Here is a 17,639-nt window from a genome sequence, read left to right as displayed (position 1 = left end):
CACGTCGAAGCAAATGGTGGGTATTTGTCATTTCTTTTTTTTTAATTTATTTTTTATTTATTTATGATAGACGTAGAGAGAGAGAGAGAGGCAGAGACACAGGCAGAGGAGAGGGAGAAGCAGGCTCCATGCGGGGAGCCTGACGCGGGACTCGATCCCGGGACTTGATCCCGGGACTCCAGGATCGCGCCCTGGGCCAAAGGCAGGTGCGAAACCGCTGAGCCACCCAGGGGTCCCCGTATTTGTCGTTTCTAATGGCTGAGGAATATTCCATTGTATACATAGACCACATCTTCTTTACAGTCTTGATTACTGTAGTTATGTAATATGTTGAATATCAGGTAGACTGATTACTCCTACTTTATTCTTTCCATCAAAGCATTTTTAAAAGGGCACAATATGAGCAGGTTTATACTCCAGTAAGATCACTCTGCTTACAGAGTGGAGGATGGCTGGGGGAGCGTGGGATTGGAAAGAGGAAGATTATTAGAGAGTCAGAAAGAGCCAAGGATGTCTTGAGTTAAGGCAGTATCAGCGGGGTGGAGAGGAAGTCGATAGTAAGAGCAGATGTTAAACAGTTTGAATTCCCAGGATTTGTTCATCAATTAGCCAGGGGGATAAGGAAAAAAGAGGAATTTAGGGTGCTTCTTCAGGTTCTGATTTGACATGACTTTGACTGAGGCAGAGAATACATAAAAATGAAAGGTTTTGAGAAAATCATAATGAATGGTTATTTTGGATCTGTTGAATTTAAAATTGAGGTGCCTTTGGAACATTCTATACAGACCATGACTATATGGTTTGATATCTCAAAAGATCAGGTTGGGTTGGAGGTGGAGGTTTGAGAGTTATCAGTAGCTGATGCCATAGATGCAGAGGGCAGGGCCACCCAATAGTGTGTACACCCAGCGAAGGGTTCTAGCCCAGGTGCCCGGTTAACATTCAGTCCAAGGGCTAGGCGGAGAAGAGCAACCAGCAAGTTACTAGAAAGAACTGTTAAATAAAGGAGAAAATCAAGAAGACAACCTTGTAAGATGCTTAAAACAACAGTCTTTGTTAGCGAAGAGCGGTCAAATGGAATGAGGATGGAAAAGGAGTGATTTGATTTGACACACGGCAAGATATCGGTGATGTCAAGTGGACCAAGTTCATTGATGTGGCACGAGGTGAAGCCAGACTGCAGTCTATGAGCGGGAAGGAAGAGAAAAATGGGAAAGAGGGAACATTCACTATTTCTCTGAGAGATGTGGCTGAAGGAAGAAGAGAGGCAGGATGGTCCCTCCAGTGGGATAAAGGATTTAATAATGTTTTCTTTTTTTCTCCTTTTTTTTCTTTTCTTTTTAATGCTTGAGACATTTAACTTGATTATAGGCTTTGAGGAAGGTACCCACCAAGAAAGGCAAGAAGAGAGCTAATTGATGAGATCAGATCCGACAAAGGAATTAATACCAAGAGCACAAGACATGAGATTTAACCACTTTTTTCTTTTTTTGTCATTGAAAGCATGTCCGTTAGAATTAGTCTTAGGGGGAACCCTGGGTGGCGCAGCAGTTTGGCGCCTGCCTTTGGCCCAGGGCGCGATCCTGGAGACCCAGGATCGAATCCCACGTCGGGCTCCCGGTGCATGGAGCCTGCTTCTCCCTCTGCCTGTGTCTCTGCCTCTCTCTCTCTCTCTCTCTCTCTGTGTGTGTGTGTGTGACTATCATAAAAAAAAAAAATTAAAAAAAAAAAGAATTAGTCTTAGGCACCTATAATGAAAAGTCCAAATAATAATGCCTTACATAGATAGCAGATCATTTTTCTCCCATATTGCAAACAAGTCTGGAGGTAGGCACTCCTGAGACACAAGTTCCTTTTCATCTTTTGCTCTTTACATTTTTAAGGTCACCTTATGGCTCAAGGTGTCTGTTGGAGGTCCAGCCGTCTCAACCAAGTTCCAGGGAAGCAGAAAGAGAAGAGGAAAAAAAAAAAAAAAAAAAAAAGAATTGACCTCCCAGCTAAGTCCAGCTGCTTTAAGGCACTGTTCCTGAAACCCCACCTAACGACCTCTGCTTACTTTTTTTACTGGCCGCGTCTAGCTGTAAGGACGACTGAGAAACGTAGGCTCTAGATTTTGCTTCCATAAAAGCAAGGTTCCGTTAGTCAGGAAGAAGAAGCTGTGTGTCGGGTAGAGAAGCAGAAGTGTTTGTCCCAAAAAGAAAGAAAGTACAAGGATGTACAGATATGGATACATCTTTTTGATGCAAGAAAAGGCAATTGAATCGGTTAATGTTGCATAGATCGGGAATTTCTGTGAAGGTCTGCAGCAGGGTCATCACTGGCGGGAGAGGTCTCCACGGGGACGCTGAGGAGAGTGGTGGACAATCTGCCATAGTGTCACGAGGAGACGACGACGACGAGAGCAGCAGCCGCCCGGACCGGCATATGAAGGAATGTTGGGCAGGGCTAAGGCCTAGCCGGACGGAGTAGGAGATCATTAATTTGTCTTGATATAAAACTGAATAGCTGTGGGGTTTTCTGCTGCAGCTTCAGCAAATAGGGTATGGACTGTGGGGTGTATGTGTGGGGTGTGGGGGTACACGGGCTAGACACACTCACTGGAGGGGGAACTGCTTCGGCAGAGATGGACAAGGAAGGCCTCGGGAGGTGTGGGGTGTATTCAGGGCTCAGAATGCGAGCAGGGGTCTGTAGGGAGAGGAGGGGCTGTGAGGCAGAGGGATGACGAGGCCGCGGGGCCGAGGTGGGGGGCAGACAAAGCATGTCAGAGGCTCAGGAAAGCAATCGGGCTGAGCCGTCGTGGAAGGACCCATCTGACGAAGGTCCGCAGGGCACGAGTTCTGCAGCCTCGAGTCCTCCAGGCAGCGGGGATCTGATGGCTCCCGTGGGAGCGCAGCCGGCTCGGCTCGGGGAGAGGGACCGTGGGCTACTGCCGGCAGGGAAGCTGCTCCAGGAGGTTGGCGGGGGGGGGGGGGGTGTCCCAGGCTCAGGAAACGAAGGGAAGGGCCAGAGGGCAGGGCCTGAGCCACAGACCCCTGCTTCTCCCCTGTACAACCCCTGCTCTCAAGTGTCAGTACGGTGCTCTCACCCGGAGGCTCCCTCCTTCCTTCCTTCCTTCCTTCCTTCCTTCCTTCCTTCCTTCCTTCCTTCCTTCCTTCCTCCTCCCTTCCTCCCTCGGGTGGGGGGGAAGGGGGAGCATACAAGATGGGGAGGGGCAGAGAGAAAAAGAGAGACTGTCCAGCAGGCTTCCGGCCATGGAGCCTGACGAGGGGCTCTACCTCCCAACCTTGGGATCACGACCTGAGTTGAAATCAAGAGTGGGACACTTAACCACCTGAGCCACCCGGGCCCCACTATTTTCCTATCTCTTTTTTCCTTTTCTCTTTTCTCTCTTCTCTCCTTCTTTCCTTCCATCCTTTCTTCCTTCCTTTCCTTCCCTCCCTGCCTTCCTCCCTCCCTGCCCCCCTCTTCCTTCCTCCTTCCCTCCCTTCCTCCCTTCCTTCCTTCCTTCCCCCCTCCCTCCCTCCCTTCCTTCCTCCGTTCTTCCCTCCCTCCCTTCCTCAATACTTGAGGAGTGTTACCACCTACCTACTGGGTGTTGTACAAAGCACTGAAGATTCAGAGGAGGAAATTTGATTCTTGTGGGGAAAGGAAACAAGTAAGAGAACCAAGTGCCATTCAACAGGTGACCGAGTGGAAGTGTGTGTTAGGTTTTAGGGCACCAGAGCAGGGGCCTCTGATCTACTATGACAGAGAAAGTATCAATTGAACTCAGCCTGGAAGAATCACAAGGAAGTCATAGGATGGGGTGGGAGCGCGGGGAGGGGGGAAGCAAATGGGCGGGGTGGGGGGGGCTTCAGGAGTGCGCATTTGCTTGGGGAAGCTGCATCAAGGCCGTGTGTACAACAGGGAAGGGCCTTGTGCTCAGAGGTGAGCAGGGCCTTATGTGTCCTGATAAAGAATTTAGATTTGATTCCAAATACTTTGGACGGTCCTGAAGGGTATCGCCCAGAAAAATGACATCAGCTTCTTTTGAGAGTCCTCAAAGCTGAGAAGTCAACCATCCCGGGCTCTGGAGCTGGAATGAGACCGGGGTGTTACTCACGGCTCAGCCACATGGTGGCTATGTGACAAGTTACTCAATCTCCCTAAGCCTTGGTTTCTTCTTTGAAATTGAAAACAAAAACCCTACCTTCCTCATAGGTATTACTGTTTTTATTTTCTGAGAATTAAATGAATACCATCTGTGACATTCTTAACACGGGGCCGGCACACAGAAAGCCCTCCACGCCTGATGGCTACTCTTTACCAGCAGGTGCATCGTTATTACTATTGTGAAAGTGGCTTTGGGGGGCGGGGGGGGTGGTAAGCTGGAGGAAGGGAGACTGCTCAGGACGCCTCTGGAATAATCTAGGGAAGGATATTCCATTTTAATTTTTTTTTTGGCCCAGTGCCCAGCTGTCATTCAGAAGGAATAAAAAAATGTTTGTGGAATAAATGAAAAGGAAGAGTGAGCAGAATTTAGTGATTGATTAGCTCAGAGGAAGCAGGGGGAGAGTAAAAGACGTGTTCAAGCCTTCAAGCTTGGGTGGCTGCGCAGTTCTGGGGCTGGTGACACAGAGAAGCCCTTTCCCTCCCGTCCGTGGCTCAGCTCTCAGACCGACACAGTCCCCCGCTCCCTCAGTGTCACTCACTAGCTTGGTGATGTGCTGGGCACGTCGGCCACTGTCCTTTTCTGGAATGCCTGTCGTAACCATAACGGAGGCGTATTCGAATTTAAAGACTTTGAGTTCTTGAAGTCCCAAGCTCCACTTACAAATGGGTCTTTTTGTTTTTTTAAAGATTGTATTTATTTATTCATGAGACACACACACACACACACACACACACACACAGAGAGAGAGAGAGAGAGAGAGAGAGAGAGAGAGAGGCAGAGACAGGCAGAGGGAGAAGCAGGCTCCACGCAGGGAGCCCAACGCGGGACTCGATCCCAGGACCCCGGGGTCACACCTGGAACTCACCTCCTGAGCCACTCGGGTGCCCTGACAAATTGGTCTTGAATCCATCTCTCCAGTTGCTCCCAAATTTCCTTTCATTTTTATATCCTGTAGCTGTTTCTGGAAAGACCAGCATCCTATATGTCTGTGCAGGGGTGTTAATAGAATCCCACACTTTTACAATTAATACTGTGTCTGAAACAAAATATTCTTATGGCTTCTCAATATTATATAATTGCCATTTATCTCTTATGTAGAGAATTCTATTTTAGGTCCCATGTCACAAACAGACGTCCAAAACTGGCTCGGCTTTTGGCTTTTCTTTTCCTGCTAAATTGGTACTTCTGCTCTAACTCCGAAGACAGTCGAAAAAACCTGGGAATTTGGCAATGAGATCTTGTTCCAGCCAAGTCATCTGTCCGCTGTAAATAACTGATTTTAGTACAAGGTAGGAGGGAGCGGATGGGGCTAAAGCCATGGTTCTCTGGGGGTTTTTGCCCCCTTTCCTTCAGTTTGATTATTCTGACCGCTAAAAAGGCCTTACTGTTTGTCAGAGAACGGGAATTTGGATGTTGTGCTGGGGCTTGGTTAGCCGGGTTCATGCCTCCACCAACACAACAGAGGTCGGCTTTTAGGAGGCGGATTTGTAATAATAAATGTCTTCTACAGAAACAAGTGACACCTCGTACGTGGGCCGGGAGCCGTCTCTACGAGGGAAAGCGGCAGCCTGTGGGTCTGTCCAAACCTGGGCCTGGTGGCTCTTGGGGTCCAGAGTGCACATTTGTGGGAGACAGCGGTGGCAAGGGGGGCGAGGAGAGCCAAGCTCCTGAGGTCCTAGGGTGGGGTCATGAGCATCCCCTAGACCTGGAGGCCAGAGGGAGCCAAGGAGCCCTTCCTGTCCTCTGCACAGTCCCCTGGTCTGTGTGTCTGTGTGCGCCTCAGGAATAGTCCGGGAGAGATGGGAAACGAAATGTCTCTGGGAAAAAGCAGCATTTCAGGTTCTCAGCGTTTTCATCAGCTGCTCTCGTATTTCTCCAGACTGTAAATATATTTTGAAGCCATTAAAAAAAAAATCATGCCTAGTGATGAAAAAAGGTAGGAGCCCAGTGGTTCTTCCCCAGGTGCCGTTGGTCCAGGAGCAGATATCTGGCCACTTTAGGTCCCCTGTTAACTGCCCCTAGTGGGGGCAAAATGACCCCACTCCACAGAGGAAATCTGTGCTGGGCAGGTGGGGCGAGCAGGGTCCCCGGGGAGCCAGCTTGTGCAGCGGTGGGGGCTCGCAGCTGCCTGGGGGTCTGGCTCCCGGCGGGGGCGCGGGTGTCCCTGGGGTGGGCAGGTGGGAGGCCCCCTGCGGATCCCCGACAGGGGGGGGACCAGGAAGTGTGTGGGGGGCTCACGGGCCGTGGGGCACAGCTGGCGGGAGGTTAGGGAGGGGCCTAGGGACGCTGAGGGGTGGGCGGTTAGGGACGGGCCTAGGGACGCGCTGCGGGCGGGCGGTTAGGGACGGGCCTCGGGACGCTGCGGGGTGGGCAGTTAGGGACGGGCTTAGGGACCGCTGCGGGGCGCAGCTGGCGGGAGGTTAGGGATGGGCCTAGGGACGCTGCGGGGTGGGCAGTTAGGGACGGGCTTAGGGACCACTGCAGGGCGCAGCTGGCGGGAGGTTAGGGACGGGCCTAGGGACCACTGCAGGGCGCAGCTGGCGGGAGGTTAGGGATGGGCCTAGGGACCACTGCAGGGCGCAGCTGGCGGGAGGTTAGGGATGGGCCTAGGGACGCTGAGGGGTGGGCGGTTAGGGACGGGCCTAGGGACGCTGCGGGGTGGGCGGTTAGGGACGGGCTTAGGGACCGCTGCTGGGGCGCTGCGGGGCGGGAGGTTAGGGACGGGCCTAGGGACGGGCCTAGGGACGCGCTGCGGGCGGGGCGGGCGGGGCGGGCGGAGGGCGGGCCCACCTGTTGCGCCCGCGGACCGCAGGGCGGCAGGCGAGGGGCTCCTCCGTCCGTCCGCAGGGGCCGCCGGCGCCAGGTGTGCTGCGAGCGGCCTCGCCCGGGCGGCGGCAGGTGCGGCCGCGGACCGACCCGGGCTCTGCAGCCCCTGCGAGGGGCTCCGCAGGGCCGGGGAGCGGCCATGGGCGGCACCTGCGTGCGGCTGTGCGCGCACCTGCGGCGCTGGCTGCCCTGCGCGGGCCGGGAGCCCGAGAAGCCGCTGGTGATCGGGAACCCCGGGGCCCGCGCCCGCCCCGACGCCGACGCCGCCCCGACGCGGGGTCCGCAGCCCGGCGGCGGCCGCTACTTCGTGGCGCTGTTCGACTACCGGGCGCGCACCGCGGAGGACCTGAGCTTCCGCGCCGGAGAGCGGCTGCAGGTGCTGGACGCGTCCCTGGAGGGCTGGTGGCTGGCCCGGCGGCTGGACGGGGGCGGCGCGGGGCGGCCGCAGGGCTACGTGCCCTCCAACTACCTGGCGGAGGACCGGAGCCTGCAGGCGGAGCCGTGAGTACGCGGGCGGGGGGGGGGGGGGAGGGGGGAGGGGGCAGGGGGCGCACCTGCCGGCAGGCGGAGCCGTGAGTACGCGGGCGGGGGGAGGAGGGAGGAGGGGGTAGGGGAGGGGGCGCACCTGCCCGAGGGCCGGACCGTGAGTACGCGGGCCTGCTCCGGGGGTGGGGGCGCACCTGCCGGCAGGCGGAGCCGTGAGTACGCGGGCAGGGGGAGGAGGGAGCGCACCTGCCGGCAGGTGAGCAGTGAGTACCGCGGGCAGGAGCAGGGTCGGGGCCAGTCGGGACGACGGCCTGGCCCTCGCAGGGTCGCCGCAGGCCTCCCTCAAGTCACACTGTCAAAGCCAAGTCCAGCTCTCTGGGTCTGGAGACTCTGAAGCTCCAGCCCCTGCCCACCTGGGCACCCACAGGGCCCGCGAGCACCCTGGCCCACCTGGGCACCCACAGGGCCTGCGAGCACCCATGGTGCTAAGTTTTCACTGCCCCTTCCCGGTGCAACCGCGCCCAGACCTTGTCCTGGGAGCGCAGGTGGGGACTCGCACCCCCACGAGTGATGCGCTCGAGGTCATCATGGTCACAGGCTGGCAGCGCCAGGTACTTGGGAGGTTCCACCAAGAAGGACGATATGACGGCCGCGTCCCCCAGGGGCTGGTGAAGAAATCCCTGTGAACCGTGGTGGCCGCGCAGAGGAAGGCTGGACGCCCTGTCCCCTCGCCATCGGGCCATGCGGGGGCCTGGCTGTGTGGTCCTGCAGCGGGAGACGGGGGCTGTGCTCCTGGCAGGTGGACGAGAAGGAGGTGCAGCCCGGCCACCGGCGGACACGAGGTTCAGCAGGACCAGGAGCAAGTGGGGACCGACTGGCCCCGACCCTGCTCCTGCCGGTTCCAGCGAGACCCAAGGCCGGGAAGGGCGCTCAGGACCCATTTTACAGATGGACCCTCAGTAGAGGAAAGATGCCCCGGGGGGCCCGGGGGTTCTCACAGGCCCTTTCTAGGAGGGCCGCTCCATCCGCTCCTTGCCCAGGAGTAAAACGGCAAGGAGGTGCCTTTGGGGCAGCACTGCCACTTTCCAGACCCAAATACGAATCCGAGCGAGTCGGGTCATCGCGGAGATTCCTTCCAACCCCAGGCCTTCTTTTGTACCTAAGTGGAAATGAGTTGAAATCTAGACTTCTGGTGAATGGAATTGTTCTCAAATGCCACAATCATATGTGTAGACATTTGTTTTCTGGGATAATCTATAGGAAATACCTTATTCTAAAAAAAAAAAAAAAGATTTTATTGGGGGTTGGGGAAGGATCTCAAGATGGCTGGGCGAAAACTTGCTCTAAAAACCATTGACTGGGTAGCTTTTGGGGAGATCATACCCCGAAACCAGGAGGCCATTGCCAACTCCCTGAAATCTTGGAATGAGATGCTTGCCTCCAGGTTGGCTGCTCTTCCTGAGAAACCACCTGCTGTCGACTGGGCTTACTCCAAGGCCAGTGTGGCAGAGGCTGGCTTGGTAGATGACTTGGAGAAGTTTAATGCCCTGAAGGTTCCTGTGCCAGAGGATAAATACACTGTCCAGGTGGATGCTGGGGAAAAAGAAAATGTGAAAAGCTGTGCTGAGTTTTTGTCCCTCTCAAAGGCCAGGATTGAAGAATATGAAGAAGAGCTGGAGAAGACGAAGAGCATAATTCCATCTGATCAGATGACCACTGAGGACCTGAATGAAGTCTTCCCAGAAACCAAATTAGACAAGAAGTATCCCTATTGGCCTCACAAGCCAATTGAAAATTTATAAACTTGAGTTGAGGAGAAAGCCCCGGCCCTCATATTATAAACATTGGACATTAAAAATAACGATACGGTGTAAAAAAAAAAAGATTTTATTTATTCATGAGAGACAGAGACACAGAGAGAGTCAGAGACACAGGCAGAGGGAGAAGCAGGCTCCATGCAGGGACTCGATGTGGGACTCGATCCCGGGACCCCGGGGTCACGCCCTGGGCCGAGGGCAGGAGCTTAACTGCTCAGCCACCCAGGGGCCCCAGGAAATACCTATTCCCTGAGCGCTTACTTTATGTTCTTACTCCTCCATGTTTAGGGTGCGGTAGGTCCGGCGTTAGGTACGCTCGATGTTCGGCAGCCCCTGTGCATCCTACACAAAGGGATACCGGGACGCCAGGGCAGAGTCCTGAACTCGTAATCTACCAACGTGCTTATCATTCCGTCTTTCATTCCTCATGACTCGGGCACTCTTTAATCCTCACCCCGATTTCCCGCATCCCCCCACCCACATCCCCTCTGGTAGCCCTGTTGGCTTTCTAGTTGGGAATCTGTTTGCTGGTTTTACTCTCTCTTTCCCTTTGTTCATTTGTTTCTTGAATTTCACATATGAGATCATATGGTGTCTGTCTTTGACTTACTGGTTTCCCTTCCCTTTATACTCTCTGGCTCTATCCATGTTGCAAATGGCAAGATTTCATTCTTTTACGACTGTATCATATTCCATTATCTCTCTATCTATCTATCTATCTATCTATCCATCCATCCATCCATCCATCCATCGATCCATCATCTATCTTGCTATCTGCATAGATCTCTCTCTCTCTCTCGTCTATCTGTATCAGATCTTTATCCATTCATCTACCAATGGACACTTGGGCAGCTTCCATAGTTGGGCTATTGTGAATAATCCTCCAATAAACATACAGGTGCATGTATCCCTTTGAATTAGTGTTTTGGTATTTTTTTTTTTTTTTAGTAAATATTCAGTAGTGTACTGGATTACAGGATGGTTTTATTTTTGTTTGAGGAAGCTCCGTACTGTTTTCCTCTGTGGCTGCACCAGTTTGCATCCCCACTAAGAGTGCACAAGTGTTCCTTTTTCTCCACATTCTAGCCCCCACTTGTTGTTTCTTGTGTTTTTGGTTTTAGCCATTCTCAAGGTGCGAGGTGATAGCTCATTATAGTTGTGATTTGCGTTTCCCTGATGATGAGGGATATGGAGCATCTTTTCATGAGTCTCTTGGCTCTGGAAGGTCTTTGTAGAAATGTCTGTTTATATCTTCTGCCCATTTTTAAAATTGGGTTATTTGTTTTTTGGGTATTAAGTTGTATCAGTTCATTATATATTTTTGATACCAACCCTTTATTAGATATTATGTTCAAACATCTTCTCCCATTCATGGGTTGCATTTTAGTTGTGTTGATGGTTTCTTTCCCTTTGCTGAAACTATTTATTTTGATGTAGTCCCAATAGGTTACTTTTGCTTTTATTTCTTGCTTCGGGAGACAGAGCTAGAAAAATGTTGTGAGGACCAATGTCAGAGAAATTACTGCCTTCCTTGTTTCCTCTTGGAATTGGTTCTCAGCAGTATTTGCGTGTGTCACTACCAACCTGTTATCTCTATAGCGGGCTCCCCTTGGGATCTTCACATCCACTGGCATAGAAGCTCGATGCCCAGAAGATGTTGGTCAGCCTGGGTTATTTCTTTTCATTTAAGTGTACACGATGGCCGTCACCTATGAACCTAGGTTCTCAAAGAGGGTTCTTGCCACCAAATGGCTAAATTCTTCAATACTTCCAGTGCAGGTAGCTGCAGCCTCTGTAATTCCAGGCCATTTCAAGTGGTAGTGATTTAAACTTAGTGGGTAAGCAGTGAACAGTCTCCTGAGTGAAGGGTCTCCACGTGGCCCCCACACAGCCTTTGTAGCCGGGGGGCTACACAAAGATGGCTTTGTAATGTCTTTCTTCATTGGGTTTTTCAAGGTTACATTTCATAGTTTTTCAAATACTGTGGAAGTTAACATAGTTTATTTTACAGTGAGCTCTGTGTATAGTGTTGAGTAAAGGCGATTGTTTATATTTACATGTGTGGGATGAGAGGTAATGGGAAACCGGTGAAAATTGAGTCATCTAACTCCTAATCAGACTAGTTTAATGCAGCGGATGTTAGTATTTATCTGTTTGTGTTTTTATTCTTGACTTGCCCGAATGAGAAAACAGGGCAGATACTTCTGGAGTTATCAGTGTCAGGGTAAATCGATTGAAGGTTTTAGCATTTTTTTGTTTGTTTTTAATACAAGAAGTAGAGATGTTAAAAAAAACAAAAAGAACTATACTATTGTGAAAAGATAAAGCAGTTTAGTACTTGATTGTTATTCCACCTTGAAATGCTTTATCTTTTCTAAATATCTTGCATTAAGTGATGTAATAAAACCATTCTTTTTTTTTAAAGATTTTATTTATTTATTTATTTATTCATGAGAGACACAGAGAGAGAGAGAGAGAGAGAGGCAGAGACACAGGCAGAGGGAGAAACAGGCCCCATGCAGGGAGCCCGACGCAGGACTTGATCCCAAGTCTCCAGGACCACACCCTGGGCCGAAGGCAGCACTAAACCGCTGAGCTACCCAGGCTGCCCTAAAACCATTCTTAATGACTTATTTTCTCTCTAAAAAATTATTGTATTTGCCTTAACTTCGATTTGAATTCCTAGATCCTTTCATAGATGAGTGCGAGTCTTCAACATCTTCGACATGAAATTTCTCAGAACCCTTGCTCTCAGAGTCTGGTTACTCAGAACTCCTTTTATGTGTTTTATGCCCAGCGTTTTTTTTTTTTTAAATTAATTAATTAATTAATTAATTAATTTCTTTATTCATGAGAGACAGAGAGAGAGAGAGAGGCAGAGACACAGGCAGAGGGAGAAGCAAGCTCCATGCAGGGAGCCCGACGTGGGACTCGATCCCGGGTCTCCAGGATCACACCCAGGGCCACAGGTGGCACCAAACCCCTGCACCACCGGGGCTGCCCTATGCCCAGCGTTTTTAGAGACAAAGTTCACCCAGAAAATAATGGTATGGAAATTACATATAAATCGTGGAGGCAAGAACAACAGCTTTAAATTCCATGTTTTTAGTGTAAAAAAATTTAACTAATGCAACGTAGCGATGAAAAGCAAACTGATCAGCAATCGTACAGTTTGCACGTAGCAAATCATTTATCTACAAAGCGTTTAAAAAGTTCTGTGCCTAATTGTCTAAGTGTGATTTAGGTGGTGCTCACACACTTTATACCACATTGAGCTAGGAACGCATTCAGTGGGAAGCTTTTTCTCCTCTTCCCATCACCGCATAAAGGCAGATTATTTCCAAGTCCTCTCCTATTCACCATTTTTTTATAAACTGCATTAAAAATATTTGTACCTTGTAATTTTGTTGGTAGTTTATGCTATGAAATAAAAGTGTTAGAATTTTATGACGTATAAAGGTAATGGAATTTCTCCCCATCTGTTTAGGGCATAGTTTCCTAATCATGCTCCTCTTTAATATGTCAAACTAGAGTTCTGTCAAAATTTTATCTAACCTAAGGTCGTTGCCATTGTCTGGCTGGAGGAAAGTAGCATTGAGAAATAAAGTGGTATATTCTCCGGACGAGAATTCTTTCACCCCCACCATTTAAAAATAGGATCGGAGCTTCAGGATTTGGTGAATACTGCTGAATTTAGGAACCACCCAATATGAGGTGGACAGAGTGTTCCTAGTGACCTTCAAACTTGGGGTCAGTAGACTTCTTTCCCAGGCGGGAAGTGAAGCCACCTTTTGAATCTTATTAGTGAATAATGTGGCTTAAAAATTAAAACTCTTATTAATGCACAAATAAAAGCATCAGAATATATATATATTTTAGTTGAGTACGACTGACATACAATGTGACGTTAGTTGCGGGTGTGCAACGTAGTGATTCACGAGTGTACGTCACGCTGTTGGCTGCAGGTGCGGCTACCATCCGGCCCGTATCTCCCACGCTGCGCCCTTTATCGCTGTATCGTATTCATTCCACAACTGGAAGCCTGTATCTCCCCCTCCCTTCCATCCATTTTTGCCCAAACCCATCCTCCTCCCTCAGTTTGTTCTCTGTTTGTATAGGTCTGATTCTGCTTTTTGTCTACTAATTTGTTTTTTTTGTTTGTTTAGATTTCACTTATGAGTGGAATCATACGGTATTTGTCTTTCTTAGCCTATTTCACTTAGCCTATTACCCTCTAGGTCCATCCATGTCTCAGATGGTGTGATCTCACCTTTTTTTTTTTTTATGACTGTGTAATATTCACACACACACACACACACACAGACACCCACATCTTCCTTATCTGTTCGTCTACTGATGGACACTTAGGTTGCCTCCGCGTCCTGGTTATTGTGAGATAATGCCGCACTAAACACGGGGTGCATATGTCTTTTCAAATGAGGGTTTTCACTTTATTTGGGTAAATACCCATGAGTGGAATGTTTTGATCATATAATATTTCTATTTTTAAATTTTTTGAGGGACTAAAAAAAAATTTCTTTTTTTTTTGAGGAACTTCCACTCTACTTTCCCCAGCGGCCGTACCAAAGGCATCCGTATATTCGCAAACCGATCTGACGTGTCCACTTTGAGTAGTTTAAATCACTAGAAAAGCACCTACAGGCGATCATCCTACATGGGACAGGCGCAGCCTTCTATGCAATAAAGTAGGACTGACTCTTGTTAAGCGACTCTTATGAGCTGTCTCCTGGGTCTGGAGGCTCCCAAGAGAAAAACAAACAAGGTTTTGCCCCAATTAACCGCCTGATTATCAGCTCAGAAAATTCCCTTTGGAGTCTCCAGCTCTCAGTGCTGCAGTGCGATACTGCTCTGCTGCAAATCAAAATCAGAGCAATCTTTGGGTTCTTCTGCTGGATATTTTAAGTAGGTCAAAATGTTGGTGGCATAGAATTTTAATTGAGATATGACGCTACTTACCCTTTTTCTGTGCTCATGAACACAGGCCATGGGACCAGATGATCTAGATTTGCGTCTGGCTCTGTCATGGCTTAGCCGCGTGAACCTGAGCAAATTATTTGACCCCTCTGCCTCAGTTTCTCGTATGTAAAAGAGGAATAAAAGTGACGCCTATCTTGTAGGGTCATTATGTGACAAAAATGAGATTATTTGTGGGAAAAGCGCGCACCACAGAGAATCTGACGTGCAGGGAGGGCTTCATGAGTGGTACCTATTATTGAGTCATGTGGCTCCCCATTTACTTCTATCTAAATAGATCATACTTTGTGCATCCCGGCTGAGGCCTCAGCTCAGAAGATTTCTACCTTTAACATCCTTTATGGTTATTGCTTATCTATTTTCTGTAAGACCATAAGCCGTTGGGGTGGGGGCGGGTGGAGAGAAGCCATTGCCCTGGGCCCTGAGCTTGGTGCAGCGCCTGTGCATGAGGATCACTCCTACCTGTTGGTTGGGCAAACGAGTAATTCAATAAATGTTTGCTTATCTGCAAATCTCAGAAGTTTTCAAGAGTAGCTGACAAAGCCAACCTTTTTTTTTTTTTAAACAGTTCCTCTCTGAATTGTTTTTTTACCTACCAGAAATATCTAATGAGTTCCTAAAGGCAAAGGGCATTTTGCATTTTTTTCTCAATGAATTGTTCATGTCTTAATTTTTGATTAAACTCATAGTCATAATAGCATAATTTCCAGGTCCCAGAAATTAGTGGCTCTAATCCACTACTGGGGAAAAAAATGCTTAGGGTTCACAGATTGCTGTGAATATTATCCATAATGTAGAATGAATATCAAGCTGGAAACAGATTGTGAATCTTATTGAAATGGTATTTAAAAATCACATACATACGCATTAAACTATATTATGGTTATATTTAGAGTAAAGAATTATTGGCTTGGGCTTTTAAATGGACAGAAAACCAAAACCCAATTTACAAAATTAATGTCATGGGCCAGACTTATAATTTCAGTTTTTATACTTAACATACATAATTTCAAACTATTATGTATATGAAATATTTTTCAGATTGTGCACGCTGAAAGTTTGATGCTTTTACTGAATATTAATAGATTTTCACTGTCACATTCTAAAACATTACCACACACAATAATTGTATGTTCTTTTTACTAGTTTTCTTACTAATTAGCTGCTAATTTCTCTGCAGCACTTTCTGACTCCCATTTTTAATGGGGGTTCTTCACACTTGTTAGCACTGGAAAGATTGGCCAGTTTTTCTGGGGGAAGGTCGTTATATAGATTGATGGTAGCTTGGCTGGTATTTGAGATCTCCTTATGGCTGTTTTCCTGACGCCTGCAACTTTAGTATTAGTTTATGTGGACTATTTTGAAGATTAACATAATAAGAATCTTAAACTATATAGATGCAAATATAGATCATGTGATCTGTAGTATACGCCTTCATGCTTATTTGACTAATTTCAGATGCCATATAGACTGTGCCTTGGGTATGATCTTTTTGTCACGATGTCATTTTTTTCTACAAACTTTTTCAGTTAGATTTTCTCTTAAAAATTGAATTAGTTTTAGTGTTATATTCTTTAAGTTTTTGTCTTCTTTTTTATTCATATGCATATTTTGTAATGCCTTTAAATTCAGACTAGATTTCTCAATTAGGGATTTTTATCATGAATTTTGTGCCTTTTGAAGGGTAAAATGAGAATGCAATTCAAGAAGTGCTAAAGCTAAGAACTTTTGTAATTCAAGAACTTCTATCACTAAGAACTTTTAAAATTTATATTAGGTATCTATTTTGAAAGACATTTAGAATCTTACATCAAAATAAATATTTCCATTAACACAAATGTTGCCTACCACATTGGCAGCATGATTTAGATGATTCAGAAGAATCCCATATGGCTCCTATGAAAGGCCAGTATTGTTGGTAGATTTAAAGTCACTCTGATGGGAGCACCTGGGTGGCTCAGAGGTTGAGTGTCTGCCCTCGGCTCAGGGCATGACCCCAGGGTCCTGGGATCGAATCCTGCATCAGGCTCCCCGCAGGGAGCCTGCTTCTCCCTCTGCCTGTGTCTCTGCCTCTCTCTCTGTGTCTCTCCTGAATGGATAAATAAATTCTTAAAAAAAAAATAAAGTCACTCTGATGCTATTCCAATCTCACATACATCTTTTTTTTTCTATTTCTGAATATTGATCAATTTTGACATACCAAGATTCTCATTATAGGAGGGACTTATCTGGGGTGCCTAGGCTATCTCAGTCAGAAAAGCACACAACCCTTGACCTTGGGGTTGTGAGTTTGAGCTCAACATTAGGTGTGGATATTGCTAAAAATAATAAATAAATAAACTTAAATATAGGAGGGACATATCCCTGCAAGCCCCAGAATTGTGCTGCTTGAAAAGTCACTTCTAGGAAGTCATCTCTGGAAGATGCCTGTGTTATATCTATGATGGACGACTCAGGATACTTTCTCCAGAATCTTCTCAGCATTTCTAGTCATTGACTTTTATATAGTGGGACACATCAAAATGAATCAACAGTGCTTCTTCTCCAGAAATCTCTGGAGGTAAGACAAATAAATCAAGAATGTATGTCAGTGCCCTCCAGCCAAAGACCACCAGGAATACACCTGTGCTGATATACTGCTCGTTGTGGGGAAGGAGAACACAGCAGGAGCAACAGTGGACATCTTAGTAAGAGCATGTTAGAAAGGATGCATCATAGAATTTGGGGGTGTAATTTTGGGGAGGACTTATTTTTTATTTTTATTATTTTTAAATATTGTATTTATTTATTCATGAGAGACACACAGAGAGAGGCAGAGACACAGGCAGAGGGAGAAGCAGGCTCCCTGCAAGGAGCCAGATGCAGGACTCAATCCCAGGACCCCGGGATCATGCCCTGGGCTGAAGGCAGACGCTGAACCGCTGAGCCTCCCAGGTGTCCCTTGGGGAGGATTTAAAGAAGCAAGGCTTCACCCTGGATTGACTGCTGTCAGAAAGGGGGATAACTGTACAATTGGGTATTTTAATAAATTTTGATGAGAAGGAGGGAAGACTAGTTCAAGATTAAGGCTGTAATTAGTTGGTAGGGAAACAACAGTTGCTCGTGGTAGCCAAGATAACTGGATGTTTGGTCATTTTTGTGGCTGGATAGTGTCCACATTTTTGTGGGTATTCAGGTATGATTAAAAGTGATCTGATCTTGTTTTCGACTTGCTCCATCATGGTCACAGAGTGGCCTCATCTGGTTTTGGTGTTCTTTGAAGTTGTTTATGCTCAACAGGAGAACAGCAAGACCTAGTCATAGTGCATGGCCAGCTCTTGGATGTCAGGGGCTGTTTTCTCAGCTAGCGTAAGATAGGTGCT

General features: G+C 48.0%; 1 protein-coding gene across 1 annotated transcript in view; it reads left to right on the top strand.

Moving 5' to 3' along the window:
• The first annotated feature begins 6,980 nt into the window (after positions 1–6,980).
• Positions 6,981–17,639, top strand: part of FRK (fyn related Src family tyrosine kinase) — a 96,462-nt gene continuing 85,803 nt past the window's right edge. The window contains exon 1 of the mRNA XM_072739384.1: positions 6,981–7,480. Within this exon, the coding sequence (XP_072595485.1) occupies positions 7,119–7,480 (362 nt within the window). The 5' untranslated portion in view covers positions 6,981–7,118. The remainder of the gene's footprint in view (positions 7,481–17,639) is intronic.

The sequence above is a fragment of the Vulpes vulpes genome, chromosome 1 (genome assembly GCF_048418805.1).
Source record: "Vulpes vulpes isolate BD-2025 chromosome 1, VulVul3, whole genome shotgun sequence".
Taxonomy (NCBI): domain Eukaryota; kingdom Metazoa; phylum Chordata; class Mammalia; order Carnivora; family Canidae; genus Vulpes; species Vulpes vulpes.
The sequence above is the reverse complement of the archived record's forward strand: the minus strand, read 5'-3'. Positions and strand labels throughout refer to the sequence as shown.